Here is a 27,359-nt window from a genome sequence, read left to right as displayed (position 1 = left end):
GGAAGGCAAAAAAAAACTGTGAGGTACAAGCCAATTTTCCCCACTTAGGCCCCTTTCACACGAGCGTGACAGATTAGGTCCGGATGCGTTCAGTGAAACTCACACTATTTTGCAAGCAACTTCAGTCAGTTTTGTCTGCGATTGCCTTCAGTTCAATTTTTTCCGCGCGGATGCAATGCGTTTTTCACACGCGTGATAAAAAAAACTGAAGGTTTACAAACAATATCTCTTAGCAACCATCGGTGAAAAACGCATCGCACTTGCTTGCAGATGCAATGCGTTTTTCACTGAAGCCCCATTCACTTCTATGGGGCCAGGGCTGCGTGAAAAACAACGCTCATGTACACAGACCCATTGAAATGAATGGGTCAGGATTCAGTGCGGGTGTTATGTGTTCTTGTCATGCATTGCACCCGCGCGGGAAAACTCGCTCTTGTGAAAGGGGCCTTAAGGGGAAAAAAATTCCTTCCCGACTCCAATCAGGCAATCAGAGTAACTCCCTGGATCACCGACCCCTCTCTAGTAGCTATAACCTGTAATATTATTACGCTCCAGAAATACATCCAGGCCCCTCTTGAACTCTTTTAGTGAACTCACTATCACCACCTCCTCAGGCAGAGGGTTCCATAGTCTCACTGCTCTTACCGTAAAGAATCCTCTTCTATGTTTGTGTACAAACCTTCTTTCCTCCAGACGCAGAGGATGTCCCCTTGTCACAGTCACAGTCCTGGGGATAAATAGCTGATGGGATAGATCTCTGTACTGACCCCTGATATATTTATACATATTAATTAGATCTCCCCTCAGTCGTCTTTTTTCTAAAGTGAATAACCCTAATTTTGATAATCTTTCAGGGTACTGTAGTTGCCCCATTCCAGTTATTACTTTAGTTGCCTTCCTCTGGACCCTCTCCAGCTCTGCTATGTCTGCCTTGTTCACAGGAGCCCAGAACTGTACACAGTACTCCATGTGTGGTCTGACTAGTGATTTGTAAAGTGGTAGGACTATGTTCTCATCACGGGCATCTATGCCCCTTCTGATGCAACCCATTATCTTATTGGCCTTGGCAGCAGCTGCCTGACACTGGTTTTTGCAGCTTAGTTTGCTGTTTGTTAAAATTCCTAGGTCCTTTTCCATGTCAGTGTTACCGAGTGTTTTAACATTTAGTATGTACGGGTGACTTGCATTATTCCTTCCCATGTGCATAACCTTACATTTGTCAGTGTTAAACCTCATCTGCCACTTCTCTGCCCAAGCCTCCAATCTATCCAGATCCATCTGTAGTAGTATACTGTCCTCTTCAGTGTAAATTACTTTACACAGTTTAGTGTCATCTGCGAAAATTGATATTTTACTATGCAAGCCTTCTACAAGATCATTAATAAATATATTGAAGAGAATAGGGCCCAATACTGACCCCTGAGGTACTCCACTAGTGACAGTGACCCAATCTGAGTGTGTACCGTTAATAACCACCCTCTGTTTTCTATTACTGAGCCAGTTACTTACCCACATACAGACGTTTTCTCCCAGTCCGAGCATTCTCATTTTATATACTAGTATGAGAAACATCCCCATATCATGATGCTTGCGCCACCATGCTTCACTGTCTTCACTGTGTACTTTCATCAGTCCACAAAATGTCTCTTTAGTCCAGTCCATGTGCTCTTTAGCAAATTGTAACCTCTTCAGCGCATGTATTTTTTTTCAACAGTGGGCCTTTGCGGGGTCTTCTTGCAGATAGCTTGGTTTCACATAGGCGTCTTCTAATTGTAACAGTACTCACAGGTAACTTTAGAACTTCTTTGATCTTCCTGGAGTCCTTGCCATTTTGGCTATTCTTCTATCCATGTGAATGGTAGCTTTTCACTTTCTTCCACGTCTTTCAGGTTTTGGTTGCCATTTTAAAGCATTTGTGATCATTTTAGCTGAGCAGCCTATCATTTTCTGCACTTCTTTATATGTTTTCCCCTCTCCAATCAACTTTTTAATCAAGGTACGCTGTTCTTCTGAACAATGTCTGGAATGACCAATTTTCTTCAGAATTTCAGAGAGAAATGCACTGCAACCAGCATGTACAACATTTGCTGCTTTCCTTCCTTAAATAATGGCAAAAATTGCCACCTGTTTTTTAAAGAATGAATGACCTCATTCATTGAACTCCACACTGCTATTATTTTGTACATGCCCCTTTCAATTAGTGATTCAATTACACAGAATCAGCAGCATGCATGTCATGACTGTTGGGTCTGTTGGATTTCTATTACTTTACTACACCTGCTAGTAAATTATTTGCCATGTAGAAATATCATTTCTACCAAAAACAGTGATTGATCAGGTTAATGATGTCTGATTGCTATTATTTTGAACACAACTGTAAGTACCCGAAGTTCCCAGCATTAGTTAACGCTAGGAGCAGCATGTTATTATGTACCTGGCTGGTGGGCCTGAGGAGGACATCAGCCCACCAGAACGTTGCGCTGTAGGGTCTATGGCTCCTGGTGTCCCATGAAGACATAAAGTAAAAGAAGAAAATGTATGAATAACTTTTATTTTTTTTTCTTCTTCATCTAGATCAAGCGTTTGTATTTCTTTGCATCACCAGTAAATGTTAAGCAACTTCGAAACTGGAGGAAATATCTGGATTTTGAGAGGTCTGAGGGTCAGCATGAACGCATAGTCATGCTGTATGAGCGGTGTTTGATGCCATGTGCAATGTATGAAGAATTCTGGCTCTCGGTGAGTGTTCCTGTGATTACCTTAATATATGCCCGTGCTAGAGCTACCATTCAATAGTAACATTAGTATGTTTATAGAAACAGGAACCATGTCATGGCGTATCTATAGGGGTCACATGTCACGAACCAGCGGGTGTGAACCCACTGTGCCACGTGTCCTACCTCCTCTAAGGGCGTTGTCTAAGTGAACCCCTCGATCTTCACAGTACCCCTGATGGTGGGGATAGACTTTCCCTAGGGGAACACCAGGTCGCTATTAGGGATCGACCGATATTGATTTTTTAGGGCCGATACCGATAATTTGTGAACTTTCAGGCCGATAGCCGATAATTTATACCGATATTCTGGGTATTTTTATTTTTGAGGGAAAAAAAAAAATTCCTACACAAATCTGCTGAAAATTAATATGTTTATTGTTAACGTGTATTTATTTATTTATTTTTTATCTTTTTCATTTATACTTAATATTTTTGTGTGTTTTTTTTACTAACTTTTAGCCCCCTTAGGGACTAGAACCCTTGTCCTATTCACCCTGATAGATCTCTATCAGGGTGGATAGGATCTGACACTGTCCCTGCTGATCTGTGCTCTGTGCACACAGCAGCATGGAGCTGAACATGGCAGCCAGGGCTTCAATAGCGTCCTGGCTGCCATGGTAACCGATCTGAGCCCCAGGATTACACTGCTGGGGCTCCGATCGGAGGAGCACTGCGCCACCAATGATTAACACTGGGGGGGGGGTGCACTGTGCCACCAATGAAGATAAGTCTCTCAATCATTCATATACAGGAGGCGGGAGCTGGCTGCAGAATCACATAGCCGGCTCCCGACCTCTATGAGCGGCAGCTGCGATCCGCGGCACCTAAGGGGTTAACTACCGCAGATCGCAGCTGCTGCTCATAGAGGTCGGGAGCCGGCTATGTGATTCTGCAGCCAGCTCCCGCCTCCTGTATATGAATGATTGAGAGACTTATCTTCATTGGTGGAGCGGTGGCCACAGCCCCTCCCCTCCTCTTATCTTCTCTCCTCTCATTGGTGGCAGCGGCAGCAGCAGCACAGGGGGAGGGAGACACTGCTTCTTTCTCCCCTGTGCTGCGGAGAGAACACAGAGAAATAGATGCCGATACCGATAACGGTCAAAATCCTCAATATCGGCCGATAATATCGGTAAAACCGATAATCGGTCGATCCCTAGTCGCTATCCTTTAGGAGGATTGGTACACAAAGCAGCTGGACCAGGAGGTACCCGAGCAAGTTACCAGAGGTACAGGCGTTGTCAGCAGGCTGAGTCGTAACCAGGAGCAACAGTGCAGGACCGAAGGATGAGGCAGAAGCGAAGTCAAACAGGCAATAGGTCAGGGCAGGCGGCACAGGTACAGGTCAGGCAATCCGGGTTGACAACAGGAGAGTCAAGGCAAGCAGGCAGGGATCAAACAGGTAGCAGAGTCCAGTTGTGCCCCCAAGCTAGAATATGTTTTCTCCTGGCAGATGGCACGAATGTCTTCCCGGGAGGGATGTCTTTTACCAGGAAAGGAGCCACTGTGATCAAGCAAGCAGGATCTACAATGTACTGGGGCTCCTCCTGCTGGTCGGAGAAGTCAAATGACCGAGATAGAGCATCCGCCTTGATGTTCTTCTCAGCCAGGCGAAAGTGAAGCTCAAAATCAAAACGAGAGAAGAAGAGTGCCCATCTGGCTTGACTAGGGTTCAGACACTGGGCCGCCTGCAGATATGTAAGGTTCTTGTGGTCAGTGAAGATTATCACCGGATGCTGGGCTCCCTCCAATAGATAATGCCACTCCTCCAAGGCAAGTTTTATGGCCAGAAGCTTTCTTTCTCCTATACAATAATTACTCTCAGCAGGGGAGAAGAGCTTGGAGGAAAATCCACAAGTAAACATCTTGCCCCTGGAACCTTCCTGTAGTAAAACACCGGCTCCTATGGAGGAGGCATCCACTTCTAAAAAGAATTGGCAGGAGACATCGGGGTGACGCAGAACAGGTGCAGAAGAAAAGGACCTCTTTAATTAGATGAAGGCAGCCTTCACCTCAGGAGTCCAGGCTCTGGCATTCACCCCTTTCTTAGTAAGAGCGGAGATGTAAAAGATGAAAAATTCGGGATGAACGGACAATAGAAATTAGCAAATCCAAGGGAGCACTGTATAGCACGAAGACCCTGTGGGCGGGGCCAGTCCATTACTGCATTCAACCCCTTTTCAGGATCCATCTGCAACCCGACATCAGAGATTATGTATCCGAAGAACGGTACGGTAGATTTTTCAAAGATGCATTTCTTGAGTTTGGCATTAAGTCCATTCTCTCTCAACTGCTGTAAAACTAAACGTACATGCCTCCGGTGAGTTGTCAAATCTGGAGAATAGATCCGTATATCGTCCAGGTACACATCACGCAGACATAGAGCAAGTCCCGGAAGATATCGTTTACCAATTCCTGGAATACCGCGGGAGCATTGCACAGACCGAAGGGCATGACGAGATACTCGTAGTGTCCATTATGAGTGTTGAAAGCAGTCTTCCACTCATCGCCCTTTCGAATGCAGATAAGATTGTATGCGCAGCGCAGGTTGAATTTTGTGAAGACCTTAGCTCCCTGGATCCTGTCAAAGTTCGAAGATTAGCGAAAGAGGGTATCGATTCTTGACTGTGACCTTATTCAGACCTTGATAGTCGATACAGAGCCGTAAGGATCCATCTTTGTACTGCACAAAGAAAAACCCAGGCCTGGCTGGTGAAGTAGATTTCTGGATAAACCCTCTCTCGAGATTCTTCTTGATGTAATCAGACAATGCTTGGGTCTCAGAAAGTGAGAGTGGGCAGACTCGACCGCGTGGAGGAGTGGCACCAGGCAAAGGTCAATCTGACAATCATAAGGACAATAAGGAGGCAGGGTCTCTGCCTCTTTCTTACTAAAGACATCCGCAAAACTGGCATACTGCTGAAGTCCAGACAGGTCTACAGGTACAGTAGGCGAGGAAGCAGGTCGGACCTCTGATAAGCAGGTGGACTGGCAGGATGATCCCCAGCGCAGAATCTGACCGGAGTGGCAGTCTAGAACTGGAGTGTGCTGACGCAGCCAGGGAAGACCAAGGATAACCGGATTCACGGACGCTGGCAACACATAGAAGGAGATAATCTCTGAATGCAATGCAGAACCCCTATTTGCAACTTAAGGGGCATAGTAACAGAAAGCGCAGGTTCAGGGAGTGGCAGTCCATTTACGGAAGCCACTGACAGAGGCCTTTCTAGATGGATGGTAGGAAGCCGGTATCGATGGACCAGAGCTTGCTGAATGAAGTTACTGACTGACCCAGAGTCCAAGAATGCAGGCACAGACAGTGTGACTCCCTTGTGAGAGTGAGTCACCGGAACTGAAAGTTTCAGAGAGGACTTCTCCTTGTTTAGGACCACCTCTCCAACTGATCCTAGACATTGGAGTTTCCCAGTTTCTGTGGACAATTACGCACAAAGTGGGCCTTGCCTCCACAATACAGACAACAGGAGAGTCACGGCAAGCAGGCAGGGATCAAACAGGTAGCAGAGTCCAGGAATACAAGTAACGAGTCAGATACACAAGCAGATATCAGGAACCTTAGCAGGACACAAGGACCTTGACACTGAGGCATCTGGGAAGGGGGCTGAGCCACTTATCTATATGCAGGAGGTCTAAGATTGGTCAGCGAGGTCACATGACCTAACCCATAAAGCACAGGAAGTGACGCACGCTGGCCCTTAAGGAAGTGCTGCAGGGAACAAGCTCACCGCTGAACACGTCGCCCGGGACCGCGGCAGTAAGCAGGGGGAACAGCAGTGCACAGCAGCTGCTGTTACATCACAACTGTGACTGGGCCCCCAAGCCAGGGCCACAGAAAGCCTCCGGGGCTATTAAAGGGGTTGTCTCATTATGGACAATGGGGGCATATCGCTAGGATATGCCCCCATTGTCTTACAGGTGTGGGTCCCACCGCTGGGACCCGCACCCATATCGAGAAAGGAGCCCCACAATGTGGTGGCTGGAGGACTTCGTTCCGGCCACCACCAAGCCGGCACCCCATAGAAATGAATGGGAGAGTACTGCGCATGCGCAGCCCCCGCTCCCATTCATTTCTATGGGGCCAACGGAAATAGCTGAGCCAGCACTCGGCTATTTTTGCCGGCCCCATAGAAAATGAATGGAGGGCGGCTGCTCATGCGCAGTGTGCCCTCCTTCACTTGCGGGGCTCTGTTCTTGTTATACAGTGGATATAAAAAGTCTACACACCCCTGTCAAATTGTCAGGTTTCTGTGCTGTAAAAAAATGAGACAAAGATAAATAATTTCAGAACTTTTTCCACCTTTAATGTGACCTATACACTGTACAACTCAATTGGAAAACTGAAATCTTTTAGGTGGAGGGAAGAAAACAAAAAAATAATAATGTGGTTGCATAAGTGTGCACACCCTCTTATAACTGGGGATGTAGCTGTGTTCAGAATTAAGCAATCACATTCAAAATCATGTTAAATAGGAGTCGGCATACACCTGCCATCATTTAAAGTGCCTCTGATTAACCCCAAATAAAGTTCAGCTGCTCTAGTTGGTCTTTCCTTAAATTTTCTTAGTCGCATCCGGCAGCAAAAGCCATGGTCCACAGAGAGCTTCCAAAACATCAGAGGGATCTCATTGTTAAAAGGTATCAGTCAGGAGAAGGGTACAAAAGAATTTCCAAGGCATTAGATATACCATGGAACACAGTGAAGACAGTCATCATCAAGTGGAGAAAATATGGCACAACAGTGACATTACCAAGAACTGGACGTCCCTCCAAAATTGATGAAAAGACGAGAAGAAAACTGGTCTGGGAGGCTACCAAGAGGCCTACAGCAACATTAAAGGAACTGCAGGAATATCTGGCAAGTACTGGCTGTGTGGTACATGTGACAACAATCTCCCATATTCTTCATATGTCTGGGCTATGGGGTAGAGTGGCAAGACGAAAGCCTTTTCTTACGAAGAAAAACATCCAAGCCAGGCTACATTTTGCAAAAACACATCTGAATTCTCCCAAAAGCATGTGGGAAAAGGTGTTATGGTCTGATGAAACCAAGGTTGAACCTTTTGGCTATAATTCCAAAAGATATATTTGGCGCAAAAACAACACTGCACTTTACCAAAAGAACACCATACCCACAGTGAAGCATGGCGGTGGCAGCATCATGCCAAGGGGCTGTTTTTCTTCAGCTGGAACTGGGGCCTTAGTTAAGCTAGAGGGAATTATGAACAGTTCCAAATACCAGTCGATATTGGCACAAAACCTTCAGGCTTCTGCTAGAAAGCTGAACATGAAGAGGAACTTCATCTTTCAGCATGACAACGACCCAAAGCATACATCCAAATCAACAAAGGAATGGCTTCACCAGAAGAAGATTAAAGTTTTGGAATGGCCCAGCCAGAGCCCAGACCTGAATCCAAAAATCTGTGGGGTGATCTGAAGAGGGCTGTGCACAGGAGATGCCCTCGCAATCTGACAGATTTGGAGTGTTTTTGCAAAGAAGAGTGGGCAAATCTTGCCAAGTCAAAATGTGCCATGCTGATAGACTCATACCCAAAAAGACTGAGTGCTGTAATAAAATCAAAAGGTGCTTCAACAAAGTATTAGTTTAACCCCTTAGGGACGCATGGCGTACCGGTACGGCATGTTTCCCGAGTCCTTAAGGACCCATGATGTACCGGTACGTCATGTGTTGTTCGGAACACGGTGCCTGCTCAAATCATTGAGCAGGCACCTCGGCTAAATGCGCGGGGGGGGTCCCGTGACCCCCCCATGTCCGCGATCGCAACAAACCGCAGGTCAATTCAGACCTGCGGTTTGTTGCGATTTCTGCAGTTTCTGATCCCCGCGGTCCCTGACACACACTTATGCAACCATATTATTTTATTTTTATATTTTTCTTCCCTCTACCTAAAAGATTTCAGTTTGTTTTTCAATTGAGTGGTACAGTTCATAGGTCACATTAAAGGTGGAAAAAGTTCTGAAATGATTTATCTTTGTCTCATTTTTTTTACATCACAGAAACCTGACATTTTAACAGGGGTGTGTAGACTTTTTATATCCACTGTAGGTGCGGGACACCTATATAAGCCAATCGGGGCATATCCTAGCGCTATGCCCCCATTGTCCATGATGAGACAACCCCTTTAATAGCCCTGGAGGCTTTTTGTGGCCCTGGCTTGCAGGCCCAGTCACAGTTGTGATGTAACAGCAGCTGCTGTTTCCCTGCTTAGGCCTTGTTCACATCACCGTTTCTCCTTTCTGTTCTCCGGCTCCGTTGAGGAGCAGGAGAATGGAAAGGATGGATTCTGCAGATAACTGAGACCTAACTGAGCGGAACGGAGCCTAAAGACCCCATAGACTATAATGGGGTCCGTTCGGTGTCTGCTCAGAACATGATTTTTGAGCGGAGACGAAAGTCCTGCATGCAGGACTTTCGTCTCCGCTCAAAAATAATGATCTGAACGGACACCGAACAGACCCCATTATAGTCTATGGGGTCTTTAGGCTCCGTTACGCTCAGGTCTCGGTTATCTGCAGAATCCGTCCTTTCCGTTCTCCTGCTCCTCAACGGAGCCGGAGAACAGAAAGGAGAAACGGTGATGTGAACGAGGCCTTACCGCGCTGCTTATGCCCCCATTGTCCATGATGAGACAGCCCCTTTAATTCCCCATTTTTACCACCTATCACTAATACACTACTCACAAAAAGTTAGGGATGTTTGGCTTGTGGGTAAAATTTCAGGATGAACCTTGGTAATTTTAGTGGTGTATAATTGTTCATAGAATGAATAGAATTCCCTCGAAATATCACAAGGCTTGCTTATTAGATCTCATGTCGCAGTTTTCAGGCGAGTATAATACTAACTATATTTCTTATGATGTACATCTCTGCAGTATGCTAAGTATATGGAAGAACATTCCGTAGAAGCTGCCCGTTCTGTATTTGAGAGAGCCTGTCGGATCCATTTGCCACTGAAATTTACACTACATCTTCAGTGGGCTTTATTTGAAGAAAAGCTTGGTATGTCATTATATTAAGTTAGTAGCCAGTTTTGCACACGTGCTATGTTTTAGTTTTTTATCCAATAACTAAATATTTCTTGTCCCAATGGTCTTCTGTCTGCAGGACAACTGGATTCTGCTCGAGCCATTATGTGCAACCTGGAGAAGGTGTTACCTGGAGTGGTCATGGTGCGCCTAAGGCGTGTGAACTTTGAACGGCGGAATGGAAATCTGCAAGAGGCAGAGAGATTACTCAGAGAAGCTGTCCAAAATAGCTCGGGCACAGAAATGGCAGCATTTTATGCCGTGAAACTTTCTCGACTACTTCTAAAGCTGGAGAAAGATCCAGAAAAGGCCAGAGATGTACTAGTTGACGCTCTCAAGAAGGATCCGGTAAGAAAGCGCCCACAATTATCGGCCTGCAGTGCTGGAAAATTAAAATAAATTGCTGCATGTTTAGTGGCAGTGGGTAGATGACCAGTTGACATGATGGAACAACCCCTTTAAGGGGTTAAAAATACATCCAGCATAAAATATGCAGAGACTTGCAAAGATGAGCAAAAGAAAATGTCTCTTTTCGGCGGCACATTAAGACGGGCAGATTGTCGAGAACGAGCGTTCGCAGGAATGTTTGTTCCCGACAATCAGGTCTTGTAAATTCACCCTTAGAAGCCACCAAAGATGTCTGGCAGCAGATTTCTCCCCATTGAAATGAGCAAGAATGCTTGACCTAGCTACACATACATGTTTATGGGGAAGTCGGGAGAAATAATTGTATTTGACAAACGAGCATGTGATCAACGGTTATTTAAAGTGGTAGTCTGACCGCAGACATCGGTGGCATGTCGCTAGGATAGGGTGTGACGGAGCCCCCAAAGTGTGCAGCCGCCCTCCATTCATTTCTATGGGAGTTCAGAAAACAGCGCTGCCTCTGCTATTTCCAGCAGTCCCATAGAAGTGAATGTACAATGCGGTCTTCATTCATTTCTATTGGACTTCCGAAAAATAGACAAGCACGCACAATCGCCTATTGTCAGGGCTCCCATAGAAGTGAATGGAAAGCACGCCGCACATGCGCAGTCACTTTGGGGGCCCCATTCTACACATAGGTGTGGGACCCCATCTGTCTGAAATTGCTGGCCTATTCAAGAAATATGTGTATCTACAGTTTGTGGACAAGGCAAGTAGTTTCACGTCCACACTGTATACCTTTTTGTGAGCAGCAGGGCACCATGGTGGCTCTGGGTACAAGTTAATACAAGTGCCTTGCAGCACTGGGGCCCTGGGTACAATACCGGTATTTTTTTTTAAATCTGTTTATCCAGAAGCAGTCTGATATTATACTGTATACAGTTATCGTTTTCTCTCTAGTAGTAGGTGAAAGGTTTAAGCATATCTTTTTGGCTTCCACATATTCTTCCAGAATAGTCCTTACCTGCATCAGTGCCTGTTGGAGGTTGAGATGGCCAGAGATGATGTGGATAGTGTGATGCATTGTGTGAAAAGAGCCCTGAACAGCAACATCCATGATGCTATTAAGGGGATATTGTCACAGAGACGTCTAGAGTTCCTGGAAGACTGCGGCAACAATATTAAAAGGTACCAAGTCTTGCCATTTTCCATAACATGATGAATGCTAAAAATGAGTCCCGTCTTGTAGATTTAACCCCTTCAAGACCCCCTTCATTTTTAGCAAATCTGACATGTGTCACTTTATGTGGTAATAACGTTAAAACGCTTTTACTTATCCAGGGTATTCTGAGATTTTCTTGTCACATATTGTTCTTCATAACAGTGGTAAAATTGAGTAAAAAAAATAATCATTTTTATTTATAAAAATAATACCAAATTTCCATTTCTCTACTTTTAGAATAGACAGTAATACCTCCAAAAATAGTTATTACTTTACATTCCCCATATGTCTACTTCATGTTTGGATCATTTTGTGAATGACATTTTATTTTTGGGGGACGTTAGAAGGCTTAGACGTTTAAGAAGTAAACCTTCAAATTTTTTAGAAAATTTCCAAAAGCCACTTTTTAAGGACCAGTTCAGGTCTGAAGTCACTTTGTGAGGCTTACACAATAGAAACCACCCCATTTAGAAACTACACCCCTCAAGGTATTCAAAACTGATTTTACTAACTTTGTTAACCCTTTAGATGTTCCACAAGAATTGAAGGAAAATGGAGATGAAATTTCAGAATTTCACTTTTTTGGCAGATTTTCCATTTTATTCCATTTTTTCCACTAACAAAGCAAGGGTTAACAGCCAAACAAAACTCAATATTTATTACCCTGAGTCTGTAGATTACAGAAACACCCCATTTTTGATCGTCAACTGCTGTACGGGCACACGGCAGGGCGCAGAAGGAAAGGAATGCCATATTGTTTTTGGAGGGACATGTTACATTTGAAGACCCCCTGATGCACCCCTAGAGTAGAAACTCCAAAAAATGACCCCATTTTGGAAACTACGGGATATGGTGGCAGTTGGTACTATTGTAGGGTATATGATTTTTGATTGCTCTATATTACACTTTTTGTGAGGCAAGGTGACAAAATATAGCTGTTTTGGCACCATTTTTATTTTTTGTTATTTACAATGTTCATCTGACAGGTTATATCATGTGCTATTTTTATAGAGCAGGTTGTTATGGACGCGGCAATACCAAATATGACAACTTTTTTTGTTTGTTTCAATTTTACATAATAAAGCATTTTTGGGCGACTGTCTTATGTAGAGTCAAATTTTTTTGCAGGATGAGCTGACTGTTTTATTGGTACAATTTTGGAGTGTGTATGACTTTTTGATCGCTTGGTATTACACTTTTTGTGATGTAAGGTGACAAAAAAAATAGCTTTTTTTTTTACACCATTTGTATTTTTTTTTTTTTTTTACTGTGTTCATCTGAGGGGTGTGTCATGTGATACCTAATATATCAATTTTTTTTATTATTAACGTTTTATACACTAATATTTTTGAAACAAAAAGATCATGTTTTAGTGTCTCCATAGTCTGAGAGCTATAGTTTTTTTTATTTTTTGGGAGATTGTCTTAGGTAGGGGCAAATTTTTTGCGGGATGAGGTGACTGTTAGATTTGTACTATTTTGGGGGGCATACGCCTTTTTAATCGCTTGGTGTTGCACTTTTAGTGATGTAAGGTGACAAAAAAAATGTTGTTTTTATTTAACTTTTTTGACTGTGTTCATGGTCATGAGATATTTTTATAGAGCCGGTCTATACGGACGCGGCGATACGTAATATGTCAACTTTTCTTTTTTTCCCTATTTTTTATAATTTTTTTATACTTTATTTTGGAAAAAGGACGCTTTTTTTTTTTTTTTACTTGAAACTTTTTTTTTTTTTATTATATAAAGACTTCATCTTTTCCAGATTTGATCACTGTTTCAATTCAGTACAATACATTCTGTCATGTACTGAATTGAACTGTCAGCGTCACACACAGTGAGACGCTGACAGTTGCCTAGGAGACCCAGCGCTCAGGCGGGATCTCCTGGGCTTCCGTAGGCGGGCAGCTCCGATGCCCCCTCTGTATACCCCGCATGTGTCGTGGTCAGCGCTGACCGCCGCACGTGAAAGAGTTAATCCGCCAGCATCACCGCACACATCAGTAACAGCCGGGCCCGTGCTGCGGATCGGGCGGGTGCAGCTCCTGCACCCGCCAGATCCCATCACATATATGCACGTGAGGATGCAGCAAGGAGCCACATTCGCTCACGTACATGTACGTGATAATGCGTGAAGGGGATAATGGCCATAGTAGAACATGCAACACTAAATGGTAAATAAAAGTATTCTATACATGTTCCAAGAGTCTTTTATTTCGCATAATGCTCTCTCTCCAGAACTTACTTAATGATGACCTAACCTTAGGATGGGTCATCAATATCAAATAGGTGGCACTCCATTGATTAGCTGTTTTTCACAAGCAACAGAGCTCCACAGTTCCAATGAGGGTAAACCCAATGAATTTGTTTTTCAGTGTAAATATACGTCTTTATTTCCACTTGCAGTTTACTTAATGCCTACGATGAGCATCAAACACTACTGAAGCAGGAAGAGTTCAAGAGAAAAGCTGTTCATGACAAGTAAGAGTTTTATCATTTATCAAAGATTATCTCTGTTACTCTATTAGGGGTCATCCTCTGCGTCCAGAGGATAGAAGGTTTGTACACAAACATAGAAGAGGATTCCTTACGGTAAGAGCAGTGAGACTATGGAACTCTCAGAGTTCAGGAGGGGCCTGGATGTATTTCTGGAGGTTAATAACATTACAGGTTATAGTTACTAGAGTTGGCTTCTATCAAGGCTTCTTTTTCTCGCCCATATTCCTTGGGGGACACAGGAAACCATGGGGTATAGCTCTGCTCCCTAGGAGGCGTGACACTAAGTGAAAGCTGTAAGCCCCTCCTCCATCAGCTATACCCTTCAGCCTGGAGAAGAGACTGCCAGTTTTTGCTTAGTGTCCAAGGAGGCAAGACACCCCCTGCTTATGCAGGGTTGTTTTCCTATGATTTTTTATTTTTGCGTTATTTGTTGTTTTTAATTCGGTTTTTTCTACTTACAGGGACAACAGAGGCGCATTAGACCCCTCTGTTTCTCCCGGGGTTGAGTTGCGCCAGTGCCGGTAATTCCGCACTGCCGCCTCCCCCACAGAAGACAAGGTGGACCAGGGCAGCCTCGCTCCCCTGCGTCCCGCCAGCTCAGGGTCGCCCGCACGCCAAGTCCCTCCCCCGGCTTCCTGCCACTGCGGTGCCAGGAGCTGAAGGGGCGACCCCGCTGGATGGATTGAGGGTGAAGACAGCGTATGGTGAGACAGGCTGCTCCAGCCTCCCCTTCCTCCCTCCCACCGCTGCTACAGGCCTCCTGGGCTCCCATGGCCACTGTTACTACATGGCCACTGCTACATCGTGCGCCATTCTCCCCCCCCCCCCCCCCCCCCCCCCCCGGCATATATCGGGACCGTATCGGGCAGGGGAGTTTATCTGGGTCCTTGACCAGGGACGCTACCTTCAGGGGACGGCTGCAGGAAAAGGAGGGGGCCGCTTTCTTGGCGTGAACGGCGCCATTTCAGGCCGGCACTTCATGATCCTTGGGGGTTAAAATCATTTTGCCGCGCGCGCGCGGCTCTGCTTCAGAGCGGCAGAGAGGGGGCGGAGCTTCCTACATGCGCTCCGCTACTTCCGGGTTCATCGCAAGTGCTGCGTGGAATCCTCTCTGCAGTGCGATCCGAAGCCGGTGCTGCTGCCTCTCCTCCACAGCCTCCTCAGTCTGTTACCGCTGCCGCTTGCATCATCCGGGTCTGGTAGGACTTTTAACCCCCTCCGTGCCACAGTACTGTCGCTTGGGTGTTATCCCCGTTTTCTCTCCTTGGGGTCTCCCACTTTAAGTGCAACATCTTGTTCCACCATGTCAGACCCTTCTGCAGCCGCCAAGCCTTGGTACCATGCCTGTACTGCTTGTAGGGAACCCTTTCCCCGGGGGCAGTCTGATCCGCACTGTACTGCATGCCGGGCTCCACCGCAGCCTCAGTCGCCCGCTGTGTCGCTCCCTGCTGCCTCTGACCCGCCTGACTGGGCTAGATCCCTGTCCCAGGCCGTGGAAAGCCTCACTCATGTCGTGGGCCGCCTAATAGACAGGCCGCCTACCCCGCAGGACGCCACTCTTACTGTCGCGCCCTCCGGGTCCACCGCTTCTGCCGCTGCAGCGGGTTCACTCTCTTTTAGTGACCCCTCCCGAGCTAGGCACTCTCAGAAGCGTATTAGAGTAGAGCGAGCCTCCTCCTCGGATGCCTCCCTCTCCCCGCCACGCGTGCGCACCCAGACGAGCCTCTCCTCTCCAAAGGATTCGCTCTCTGAAGGTGAATTGGCGGTTTCAGATTTGGAAATGGACTCGGCCCTGCCGTCCAAGCTAGCCTCAGCGATGGGTCAACTCATCTCTGATATTCGTGACACCTTTAAGGTGCAGGATGATCCCCCTAGCTCGGACGCAGCTAGCGTCTCATTTATCAGACCCAGGCAGGTCTCAAAGGTCTTTCCAATCCACTCTGATTTCTCCTCTGTGGTGTCTAAGGCTTGGGCTCGCCCGGACGCCCGTTTTGTCAACCCCAAGAAGCTGGACATTTGCTATCCTTTTCCAGCAGATGTCGTGGCCACATGGTCTTCCCCACCCAAGGTGGACCCCCCTGTGGCCCGGCTGTCAAAGAACACGGCCATCCCTGTTCCCGACGGGTCCTCTCTTCAGTCAGCGGAGGACCGTCGCATGGAGACCCTTTCTAAGGGCATTTTTGCTGCCTCCGGTTCTGCTCTCAGACCGGTTTTTGCCTCTGCTTGGGCAGGGAAAGCAATTTCTGCTTGGGGTGCGCAGCTGGAACAGGAGTTGGACTCGGACGTCCCTATCCAGGACCTGCGTTCCTTGGCCCAGCTTATTGTTCGGGCTGGGAATTTTGTTTGTGAGGCCTCCCTTGATGCGGGAGCCCTTATTGCACGCTCCTCCGCCCTGGCAGTTTCCGTCAGGAGGGAGCTCTGGCTGAAGGTTTGGAAAGCGGACGCTGCCTCCAAACGTTCCTTGGCGGGGCTACCGTTTGCGGGTTCCCGCCTTTTCGGGGTCCGCCTAGACGAACTTATTTCGGAGGCCACGGGTGGTAAAAGCACCCATCTTCCTCAACCCCAAGCCAGGGGCGCCCCCCGCGGACGCCCTGGTGCGTCTCGTTTTCGGTCCTCCCGCAGGGCCTCTGGGGCTCCCACCACAGCTGCCGCTTCGGCTCCGGACAAACATAGGAAGCCGTTTTTTCGGGCGCAGCCCTCCTGGCGCAAGCCGCAGGCTGCCCGCACACCCGCAGCAAAGCAATCCTCTGCCTGAAGGCGCGCCCCCACCCACCCGGGGGGGGCCGGCTCCTCCTTTTCAGGGACGTCTGGTTGGCTCACGTCTCCGACGCCTGGGCCCTCGAAATTGTGTGCTCCGGATACAAAATCGAATTTGCATCCTTCCCTCCAGATCGGTTTTTTCGCTCCCGCCCGCCACGGGACCCGAAACGCGCGGTTGCGTTCTCCGCGGCCGTTCAAGCCTTACTGGACAGGGGGGTGATTACCCCCGTTCCTCTAGAGGAAAGGTTCCAAGGGTTCTACTCGAACCTCTTTGTAGTTCCCAAGAAGGGAGGTTCCATGCGGCCCATTTTGGACCTCAAAAAGCTCAACCGTTTTCTCCTCCTTCGACGGTTTCGGATGGAGTCCCTCCGTTCCGCGGTGGCTTCCCTGGAGCAGGGAGATTTCATGTCTTCCATCGATATACAGGATGCCTACCTCCATGTTCCGGTAGCCCGGTGTCACCATCGCTTCCTCCGATTCGCCGTGGGGGACCTCCACTTCCAGTTTGTCGCCCTTCCCTTTGGGCTGGCAACAGCCCCCCGGGTGTTCACCAAGGTCCTGGCCCCGGTTTTGGCCTTACTCCGTTCCAGGGGTGTTTTTCTGCTACCGTACTTGGACGATATCCTCATCAAGGCTCCGTCCCTTTCTCAAGCGGTTGCCAGCGTGGATCTCACTCTAGAGACTCTGACGAGGTTCGGTTGGGTCATCAACTTCCCCAAGTCCTCCCTTCCCCCCTCCAGACAACTGGTCTTCCTGGGAATGCTTTTAGACACGGGAGCGGCGGAGGTACGTCTTCCCTCGGAAAAACGTCTGATCCTCCGTGGGGCGGTTCGGGGTCTCCTTCTCCACCGTCGACCGTCCTTCCGCTTCTGCATGCGGGTCTTGGGGCAGATGGTTGCCTGCTTCGAGGCAATCCCGTTTGCGCAGTTTCACTCCCGCCCTCTCCAACGGGCGATCCTCTCCTCCTGGGACAAATCGCCGCAGTCTCTGGATCATCCCTTCCATCTATCGCCTCCGGTGAGGTCATCTCTCCGCTGGTGGTTACAGTCCCCTCTTCTGGGCAGGTCTTTTCTGCCACTCAACTGGTTGGTGGTTACAACCGATGCCAGTCTCTTGGGCTGGGGAGGCGTGTTTCCTCCCCGTTCCGTCCAGGGCATTTGGTCTCCGTTGGAGTCCAAACTCTCGATCAATGTCCTGGAGCTGAGAGCGGCCCTTTTGTCTCTACGACACTGGACTCATCTGTTGAAGGGTCATCCAGTTCGTGTACAATCGGACAACGCCACGGCTGTGGCGTACATAAACCACCAGGGGGGCACTCGCAGCGCTGCTGCAATGAGGGAGGTCTCCAGCATTCTCCGTTGGGCGGAAGCCCACGTCCCGGCCCTATCGGCAATTTTTATTCCAGGGGTGGACAATTGGGCGGCGGACTTCCTCAGTCGCACCACTGTCGACCCCGGCGAGTGGTCTCTTCACCCGGAGGTATTCGAGGCCATTTGCCTTCGTTGGGGCATACCGGACGTGGACCTCATGGCCTCCAAGTTCAATCACAAGGTCCCCGCCTATCTGTCCAGGGCCAGGGATCCGGGAGCTTGCGGAGCCGACGCCCTCGTTCTTCCTTGGCGAGGCTTCGCGCGTCCATACATATTCCCTCCCATCCCACTCCTGCCCAAGGTCCTTCGGAAGATCGCGGCGGAAGGCGTCTCGGTAATTCTGGTCGCTCCGGACTGGCCCCGCCGGTCTTGGTATGCCGACCTCATGCTGCTCCTGGCAGACGCGCCCTGGCCGCTGCCCGCCAGGGAAGATCTTCTCTCTCAGGGACCGATCTTCCACCCGCGTTTAAGGTCCCTACGTTTGACGGCGTGGTTGTTGAGACCACCGTCCTGACACGTAGGGGTTTTTCTGCGGATGTCGTCCGCACCATGATCCGCGCCCGTAAGCCGTCCTCTTCTAGGATCTATTATAGGACCTGGAGGACCTATTTGGGGTTCTGTGCCGATCTGGGGATTCCTCCGCTCCGCTTTTCTCTCCCCACCGTTTTGTCCTTCCTGCAGAGCGGACTTGCCCAAGGTCTGGGTCTTAGTTCTTTGAAGGGTCAGGTGTCTGCGCTGTCCATTTTGTTTCAGCGCCCACTGGCCCCCCTTGGTCCTGTCAAGACCTTCCTTCAGGGCGTGGCTCACGCGGTTCCCCCGTACCGGCCTCCGGTACCGCCCTGGGACCTGAACCTGGTTCTCTCAGCGCTCCAGGCTTCTCCTTTCGAGCCTCTGCGGACGGTTTCCTTGCGACTTCTGTCCTGCAAGGTTATTTTCCTTGTAGCCGTCACCTCTCTTCGGAGGGTGTCCGAATTGGCTGCACTCTCCTGTCTGGAACCTTTCCTAGTGTTCCACCAGGACAAGGTAGTTCTTCGTCCGGTCCCTTCCTTCCTTCCTAAGGTGGTCTCCGCCTTTCATCTGAACGAGGACATCGTTCTCCCCTCTTTGTGTCCTTCCCCTTCCCACCCTAGGGAGAGGGAACTTCATCGCCTGGACGTTGTCAGGGCGCTCAAGGTTTACCTGGAGGTAACCAGCTCTTTCAGGCGTACTGACTCGCTCTTTGTGGTTCCGGAGGGGTCGCGCAGAGGGTTGGCGGCATCCAAAGTTGCTATCGCCCGTTTTGTCAAGATGGCTGTTACTGAGGCTTATCTCGCCAAGGGCAAGGTTCCGCCCCTCGGTGTTACCGCTCATTCCACTAGAGCGGTCGGGGCTTCCTGGGCTCAGAGAAATCGGGCTTCTACGGAGCAGATTTGCAAGGCGGCCACTTGGTCCTCCTTGCACACCTTCACCAAGTTCTACAGGGTGCATACTCATGCGTCGGCTGACGCTGCTTTAGGCCGTCTGGTGTTGCAGGCGGCAGTTGATTGATGCCTCTGGTGTTGGTCTAGTTTGTTCTGGTCCCTCCCTTCTGGGACTGCTCTGGAACGTCCCATGGTTTCCTGTGTCCCCCAAGGAATATGGGCGAGAAAAGGAGACTTTTGTATTACTTACCAGTAAAGTCTCTTTCTCGCTCTTCCTTGGGGGACACAGCACCCGCCCTTCATTTGGGTTTACAGTTGTGGTTCCGGCTTGGTTGCCCCCGTTGGGGCTTGACGGTTCTTTTTTCCGGTTGGTGGTTATCTTTCACTACTTGGACACGCAACTGGCAGTCTCTTCTCCAGGCTGAAGGGTATAGCTGATGGAGGAGGGGCTTACAGCTTTCACTTAGTGTCACGCCTCCTAGGGAGCAGAGCTATACCCCATGGTTTCCTGTGTCCCCCAAGGAAGAGCGAGAAAGAGACTTTACTGGTAAGTAATACAAAAGTCTCCTTTTTGCCTTCCTCTGGATCAACTTGCAGGATAACAGACTTACCTGGATGGACAGATGTATTTTTTTTCAGCCCTATAAACTATGTTACCATGTTACTCTATAATGTTGCTCATTGCAGCTAAATCTCGGACCTCAAATAAAATAAAAAAAATCAGGTGTTCACGCAACTCTGCACTGGTGGCAGATGTCGGAGGGGAAAAAAGTACTTGGCATGTTGGTTTTTAGAATTCCCAGTCCTCCTACAGGAGATAAGCTGCAGCTAGAGGTGTATAGTAGCAGCATATTCCCCTCTGCTAATTGAAATAAACACGTACGCTTGGCTAAGCCAAACTTGCCGATTTATGGGGGAGTTGGGAGTAATAATTGTCGGACAAATGAGCATTTGGTTGACGGTTATTTAATGTGTATCAGCTCTGTTACAGCAGTTTGAGAAAAGTGAAAACAGAACAGAAAAATGTCCATATACATAAGTATTCAGACTCTTTGCTTTGACCCTTGAAAGTTAGCTCTGGAGGCCTCTTAACTCTACTGAACATGTTTGAGATGTTTCTACATTTTGTATTGGAGTCCATCTGTGGTAAATTCAGTTGATTGGGAAAACGTACCCCTGTCTATATAAGTTCTCACAGCTGACAATGCATATCAGAGCAAAAAGCAAGCCATGAGGAGGAAACAACTGCCTGTAGAGCTCAGAGACAGGGTTGTGTGGAGGCACCTATCTGAAGAAAGGTATATAAAAAAAAGAATTCTGCTGCACTGAAAGTTCCCAGGAGACCAATGGCCTCCATAATTCTGAAAGGCTGTGTACACCTTTGGTGGCAATTTCTTTTTATTGCATTGAGATAAAAATCATTTTTTAAGTTGCGCAGACCTTTAAAAATCCCCAAAAAATAAAAATACCGGATCAGTTTTTCCAGATGACACCGGAGAGACGGATCCGGTGTTTTAATGCGTTTGTTAGACGGATCCATCTACAAATGCTATCCGTTTGCACACGGATTTCCGGATCCGGACGGCAGTTCCGGCGACGGAACTGACTGCCGGATCTTCACAACCCAAGTGTGAAAGTACCCTTAATGAAAACCTGATCCAGAGTGCTCTGGACCTCAGACTGGGCTAAAGGTTCACCTTCCAACAAGACAATGATCCTAAGCACACAGCCAAGACAAAACAGGAGTGGCTCAGGGACAACTCTGTGAATGGCTCAGCCAGAGCCCTGACTTGAAACCAATCGAAGATCTCTGGAGAGACCTGAAAATGGCTGTCCACAGAATGTCCCCATCCAAAATGACAGGGCTTGAGAGGATCTGCAGAGATGAATGGCAGAAAGTCCCCAAATGCAGGTGTGCAAACATTTTGCCATCATACCCAAGAAGACTGGAGGCTGTAATTGCTGCCAATGGTGCTTCAACTAAGTCCTGAGTAAAGGGTCTGAATACTTATGTCAATGTAACAAAGCTGTATCATAACAAAATGTGAAAAAAGTGAACAGATCTGAAGACTTTCCAGAAACACTATATATAGAATGAATGCATCATGTACAATTGTACATGTACAAGTAGGGTCTCTGCATATTATAGCATACTAGATACTTAGAGGGATTTTGCAAGTTCTACATATTGATGACTTATCCTTACCATCATTATCAGATCGGGAGACTCTATTATTAGGGGTACAGATCGGGCGATCTGTCACAAAGACCGGGATCGTCGAACGGTGTGTTCTGTCACGCATGTTCGACACATCGCGGATCGGTTTGACAGATTACTGGGAGGGGCTGGAGAAGATCCAGCAGTCATGGTCCATATCGGAACCAATGACAAAGTTAGAGGTAGGTGGAGCGTCCTTAAAAATGAATTAGGGATTTAGGTCACAAGCTTAGGGCAAGGACCTCAAAGGTAGTGTTTTCTGAAATACTACCTATACCACAAGCCACACAAGAAAGGCAGCGGGAGATTATGGAGGTAAACAAGTGTCTCAAGAACTGGTGTAGAAGGGAGGGGTTTGGGTTCCTGAAGAACTGGGACAACTTCTCTGTCGGCTACAGGCTCTATCGTAGGGATGGGCTGCACCTCAATAGGGAAGGGGCAGCTGTGTTGGGGGAGAAGATGTCTATAAGGTTGGAGGAGTGTTTAAACTAGGGACTGGGGAGGAGGGTAATTACATTATAGGATGGGAAGATAGTGCAGATAGAGACCAGAGGCAAGGTAAGGCTACTTTCACACTGGCGTTTTGGTTTCCGTTTGTAAGATCCGTTTCAGGGCTCTCACAAGCGGTCCAAAACGGATCAACTTTGCCCTTAATGCATTCTGAATGGATAAGGATCCGCTCAGAATGCATCATTTTGGCTCCGTTCCGCCTCCATTCCGCTTTGAAGGCGGACACCAAAACTCTGCTTGCAGCGTTTGGTGTCCGTCTGACGAAACTGAACCAAGCGGATCGGTCCCCGTTGACTTACATTGTGTGTCAGGATAGCCACACTGGACTTAGTATTAACCAATAGACCTGACAGAACAACAGATGTGAAGGTCGGGGGACACCTGGGCAATAGTGACCATAAAGTAATAACTTTCCAATTGTCATTCAAAAGAGTGTTTCTTCAGAGAGGAACAAAAATACCAAACTTCAAAAAAAAGCTACATTTAGCCAACTATGAGAGGCCATAGGCCTAACTAACTGGACAGAGTACTCAAAAATAAATATACAGCCACAAAATGGGATGTTTTTAAAAGCATGCTAAAATCTAATTGTGAGAGGTACGTACCTTATGGGAATAAAAGGTTAAGAAACAAGAAAAAAACTATGTGGATAAATAGAACTGTAAAGAAAGCAATAAATGACAAAAAGAAAGCATTTAAATCACTAAAACAGGAGGGTAGCAAGGAAGCACTGAAAAACTATAAGGAAAAAATAATATATGTGAAAAATAAATAAAGGCAGCCAAACTAGAGACCGAGAGATTAATTGCCAAAGAGAGCAAAACTAACCCTAAAATGTTCTTCAATTATATAAATGGTAAAAAGTATAAATCTGAAGATGTCAGCCCTCTACAGAGTAATGAGGGGGAGTTGCAGAGAGCGATGAGGAGAAAGCAAAGCTATTAAAAAAAAAAATCTCCACTGTATTCACTGAGAAAAATTAGCTGTCAGATTAAATGCAGAATGTAAAAGTAAATTCCCAATTAAAAGTGCCCTGTCTGACGCAGAAGTATAGTGGCATCTTAAAAAGATTAAAATAGGCAAATCGCCAGGACCAGATGGCATACACCCCCGTATTCCAAGAGAATTAAGTAATGTCATAGCCAGACCCTTATTTCTGATATTTAAGGACTCTGTACTGACGGGGAGTGTTCCACAGGATTGGTGCATAGCAAATGTGGTGCCAATATTCAAAAAGGGTCTAAAAACAGAGCCCGGAAACTATAGGCTGGTAAGTTTAACATCTGTTGTGGGTAAATTGTTTGAAGGTTTTCTAAGAGATGCTAACTTGGAATACCTCAATGAAAATAAGCAAATAACGCCATATCAGCATGGCTTCATGAGGGATCGGTCATGTCAAACTAATTTAATCAGTTTCTATGAGGAGGTAACTTCTAGACTTGACAGCGGCGAATCAATGGATGTCGTGTATCTGGAATTCTCCAAAGCATTTGACACTGTACCACATGAAAGGTTAGTATATAAAATGAGAATGCTTGGACTGGGAGAAAATGTCTGTATGTGGGTAAGTAACTGGCTCGTGATAGAAAACAGAGGGTGGTTATTAATGGTACACACTCAGATTGGGTCACTGTCACTAGTGGGGTACCTCAGGGGTCAGTATTGGGCTCTATTCTCTTCAATATATTTATTATTGATCTTGTAGAAGGCTTGCACAGTAAAATATAAATTTTTGCAGATGACACTAAACTGTGTAAAATAATTAACACTGAAGAGGAACATATACTACTACAGAGGGATCTGGATAGATTGGAGGCTTGGGCAGAGAAGTGGCAGATGAGATTTACACTGACAAATGTACGGTTATGCACATGGGAAGGAATAATGCAAGTCACCCGTGCATACTAAATGGTAAAACACTGGGTAACACTGACATGGAAAAGGACCTAGGAATTTTAGTGAACAGCAATCACTAGTCAGACCACACATGGAGTACTGTGTACAGTTCTGGGCTCCTGTGAACAAGGCAGACATAGCAGAGCTGGAAAGGGTTTAGAGGAGGGCAACTAAAGTAATAACTGGAATGGGAGAATACAGTACCCTGAAAGATTATCTAAATTAGGGTTATTCACTTTAGAAAAAAGACGACTGAGGGGAGATCTAATAACTATGTATAAATATATCAGGGGTCAGTACAGAGATCTCTTCCATGATCTATTTATCCCCAGGACTGTGACAAGGGGACATCCTCTGCGTCTGGAGGAAAGAAGGTTTGTACACAAACATAGAAGAGGATTCTTTACGGTAAGAGCAGTGAGACTATGGAACTCTCTGCCTGAGGAGGTGGTGATGGGGAGTTCACTAAAAGAGTTCAAGAGGGGCCTGGATGTATTTCTGGAGTGTAATAATATTACAGGTTATGGCTACTAGAGAGGGGTCGTTGATCCAGGGAGTTATTCTGATTGCCTGATTTGAGTCGGTAAGGAATTTTTTTTCCCCTTAAGTGGGGAAAATTGGCTTCTACCTCAGTTTTTTTTTTTTTTGCCTCAACTTGCAAGATAACAGGCCGAACTGGATTGACAGATGTATTTTTTTTGCTTATAAACTATGTGGGAGTCCAACACCTGGTACCTGCACCAGTCAGCTGTGTTTAGCAGCTGCCCGTTCTCAGTAAAGTCACGTTAGCCACTACACAGTGGAAGGCGCTTTCTTCTTCCAGTTCCGTCCACTATGTCTCCGTCCACTAAATTGATAATTTAGATGGAGGATCGGTCATCGGTATCTAGAACCTGGAAAACCTCCTACTAGAACCTGGAAAACCTCCTACAAGATAAAAAAAAGTAGTAGTCAATTATGCATGTGTGGTCCCTTCTCTGTTGGGAATAATGAGTGGGCGCCTCTATTCTCATAATTGGTGGTGGTCCTAGCAGTGAGAACTGCATGATTATAAATGATTGACTTGTTTAGTTACTACGCCATAAAAGTCTAGGATAATCAAATATATTTCTTCTTTATTTTAAAGCGTTAGTGCAGTTTAGTTGATTAGCCCTTTATATCTTTAGTGCAGTTTAGTTGATTAGCTCTTTATATCTTAAAAGTATTTGGCATTAGAATTTAAATGGGTCTGACATTGATGACCTGTCATTAATATCCGATTAGCGAGGGTCCGACGCACTGCTTCCCCGCCAATCAGCTTTTCCCTGCAGCCTCCAGTGCTGGAACTGAAACTTGGATTAAGCAGATAGGTCCGTTCAAAGTGTAGTGGCCATTCTGGGTTACTGTAGCTAGGCTCCCACTGAAATGATTTGGAGCCTAGTTGCATTGACCCAGGAACTGCAGTAATCTGACACGACCACTACACTTTGAATGGAGTTGTGCTTCCTGTTCCATTCACAGTGGTAATTCCAGCCCCCGAGGCTGCAGGGAGGAGCTGATCGGAGGGGATGCCAGGTGTTCAACCCCATCGATTATTAATGACCTATCCTGAGAATAGGTCATCAATGTCAGGAGCCTGCAAAACCGCTTTAATTTCAACTGTATGCTGTATCTAAGGGAATATTGTGTGCTCTCATACTGACCTGCCCACACTGATTTCAATGCAGAAGACATTGATGCAAAACTTTTCAATGCACGGATATTTATATATCTTTTTCTACACAGGAACGAAGAAGAAAAGAATAAAAAAGCTAAAACCCAGTCTGACAGCGCCTCAATAGAGGACAATATTTCCACCTCAGGAATTATGCCGCATGCAGCCGCATCTGTAGCACCTTTACCATCAAATCAAAGTCTTTCTACAACTAATACAACTACAGCAGAGTCCTCTACACATCAAACTATTGTAAACACACCAAAATCAACTAACTATGTCCAGTATAAACCTACCCCTAGTCCAAGGGGTAAGGTTCCTGTACCAAGACCTACAGTACGACCATATATACCTCCTCACAGAGCACCAATTCCACCTTTGATGCCCTCCTTTTTTGGAGGTTCTGTTCCCCCACCAAGAATGTCTTTTCCACCACCTATACCTCCTGTTCCTCCCTACACTTATGGACCATGGATGCAGGTAAGGGAAAGGTGAAGTGCACAAAATACAGTCCTATTTTGTATTCATGTTGTCCATGTTTCCAATACTAACTGACCCTTTTCTGTTCTTAGAACTATATGGCATACAGGAGCCCACAGCCTTGGAATTACAACAGATTTTACACACCCTTTTGATCTCACTTTATTGGAATTTAGTAAATTGTTGCCAACTCTTAAAGCAGTTAAGGAGTATTTTTATGTCACCCTTGTTTTGGAGACCTTCCCAAAAAGTTACTGTTTTATATTCAAATTTACAATGGAAAAGCAGTTGCTTCCCCCAGAAACATCCTGAAGCGACGAATGTGTGGCATGTTGCCAGGTAAACAGGCATACAGATGATCAGCCTTTGTTAATGATGGTCATTGACATCTACCCAAGGCTTGTGTCAAGGCTGGGCTGAAGCAGCGTGGTTGCATCAGGCATTTCTTTTTCTTGGGAACAGCAGGAATGGATCCCAAAGAGACATGCAAACCAAGACAGCGTGTGAACCAGGCCTTACTTGGTGTATGTTTGGTTTTCTTCAGAATTTAGTTTCACGTGTTCAATGGACTTGGAAGAGCCTACAAAATGTGATGCCATGTACAGTTCAATGAATTTTTTCCTTTTTTATTTCTGTAAATAAAGTTAAAAACAGAAACTTGCAAAGTGTCTTGCGGCGTAAAACCAATTTAAGAGTTTTCCTACAAATAATATCTATGAACTATCCACAAGATATACCATGAATTTCTGAGTGAATTTTCAAAGACAAACACATTCTTGGTTGAGCTAATTTAGTCAGATTAGAGTGAATTTATTACTATTAAAATATATAACGCGTTTCAGAATACATAAACACCCCTTTATGAAATAACAGTCGAAATGCGCATGTGTGGGCAGTCTACAGCTCAATGGAGACGCCTATCAGCTCATCATAGCTCCCGCACTGTTCCCATCTAACCCAAGCCTTCAGGAGCCCGTGCGTGAAGAGATCAGATTCATTTAGAGGCAGTGAGAGGTTTTAGATTATGCTGCACACTAGGGCTGCAGCTAACGATTATTTGAATAATCGATTAGTTGTCGATAATTTAATCGATTAATCGGGGAAAAAACAGC

The 27,359-nt window shown here is 46.6% G+C and overlaps 1 protein-coding gene across 2 annotated transcripts in view; it reads left to right on the top strand.

The window, feature by feature from the left end:
- Window positions 1–26,905, top strand: part of LOC120980319 (pre-mRNA-processing factor 39-like) — a 93,937-nt gene extending 67,032 nt beyond the window's left edge. For both annotated transcript variants that reach the window (XM_040409353.1, XM_040409352.1), the window contains exons 8-14: window positions 2,575–2,739; window positions 9,682–9,808; window positions 9,914–10,182; window positions 11,213–11,388; window positions 13,828–13,902; window positions 25,839–26,247; window positions 26,340–26,905. In XM_040409353.1, the coding sequence (XP_040265287.1) occupies window positions 2,575–2,739; window positions 9,682–9,808; window positions 9,914–10,182; window positions 11,213–11,388; window positions 13,828–13,902; window positions 25,839–26,247; window positions 26,340–26,402 (1,284 nt within the window). In that variant the 3' untranslated portion in view covers window positions 26,403–26,905. The remainder of the gene's footprint in view (window positions 1–2,574; window positions 2,740–9,681; window positions 9,809–9,913; window positions 10,183–11,212; window positions 11,389–13,827; window positions 13,903–25,838; window positions 26,248–26,339) is intronic.
- Window positions 26,906–27,359: the final 454 nt, after the last annotated feature.

Source organism: Bufo bufo, chromosome 10 (assembly GCF_905171765.1).
Source record: "Bufo bufo chromosome 10, aBufBuf1.1, whole genome shotgun sequence".
Classification (NCBI taxonomy): Eukaryota; Metazoa; Chordata; class Amphibia; order Anura; family Bufonidae; genus Bufo; species Bufo bufo.
This window is presented reverse-complemented; position numbering and strand designations above follow the sequence as displayed.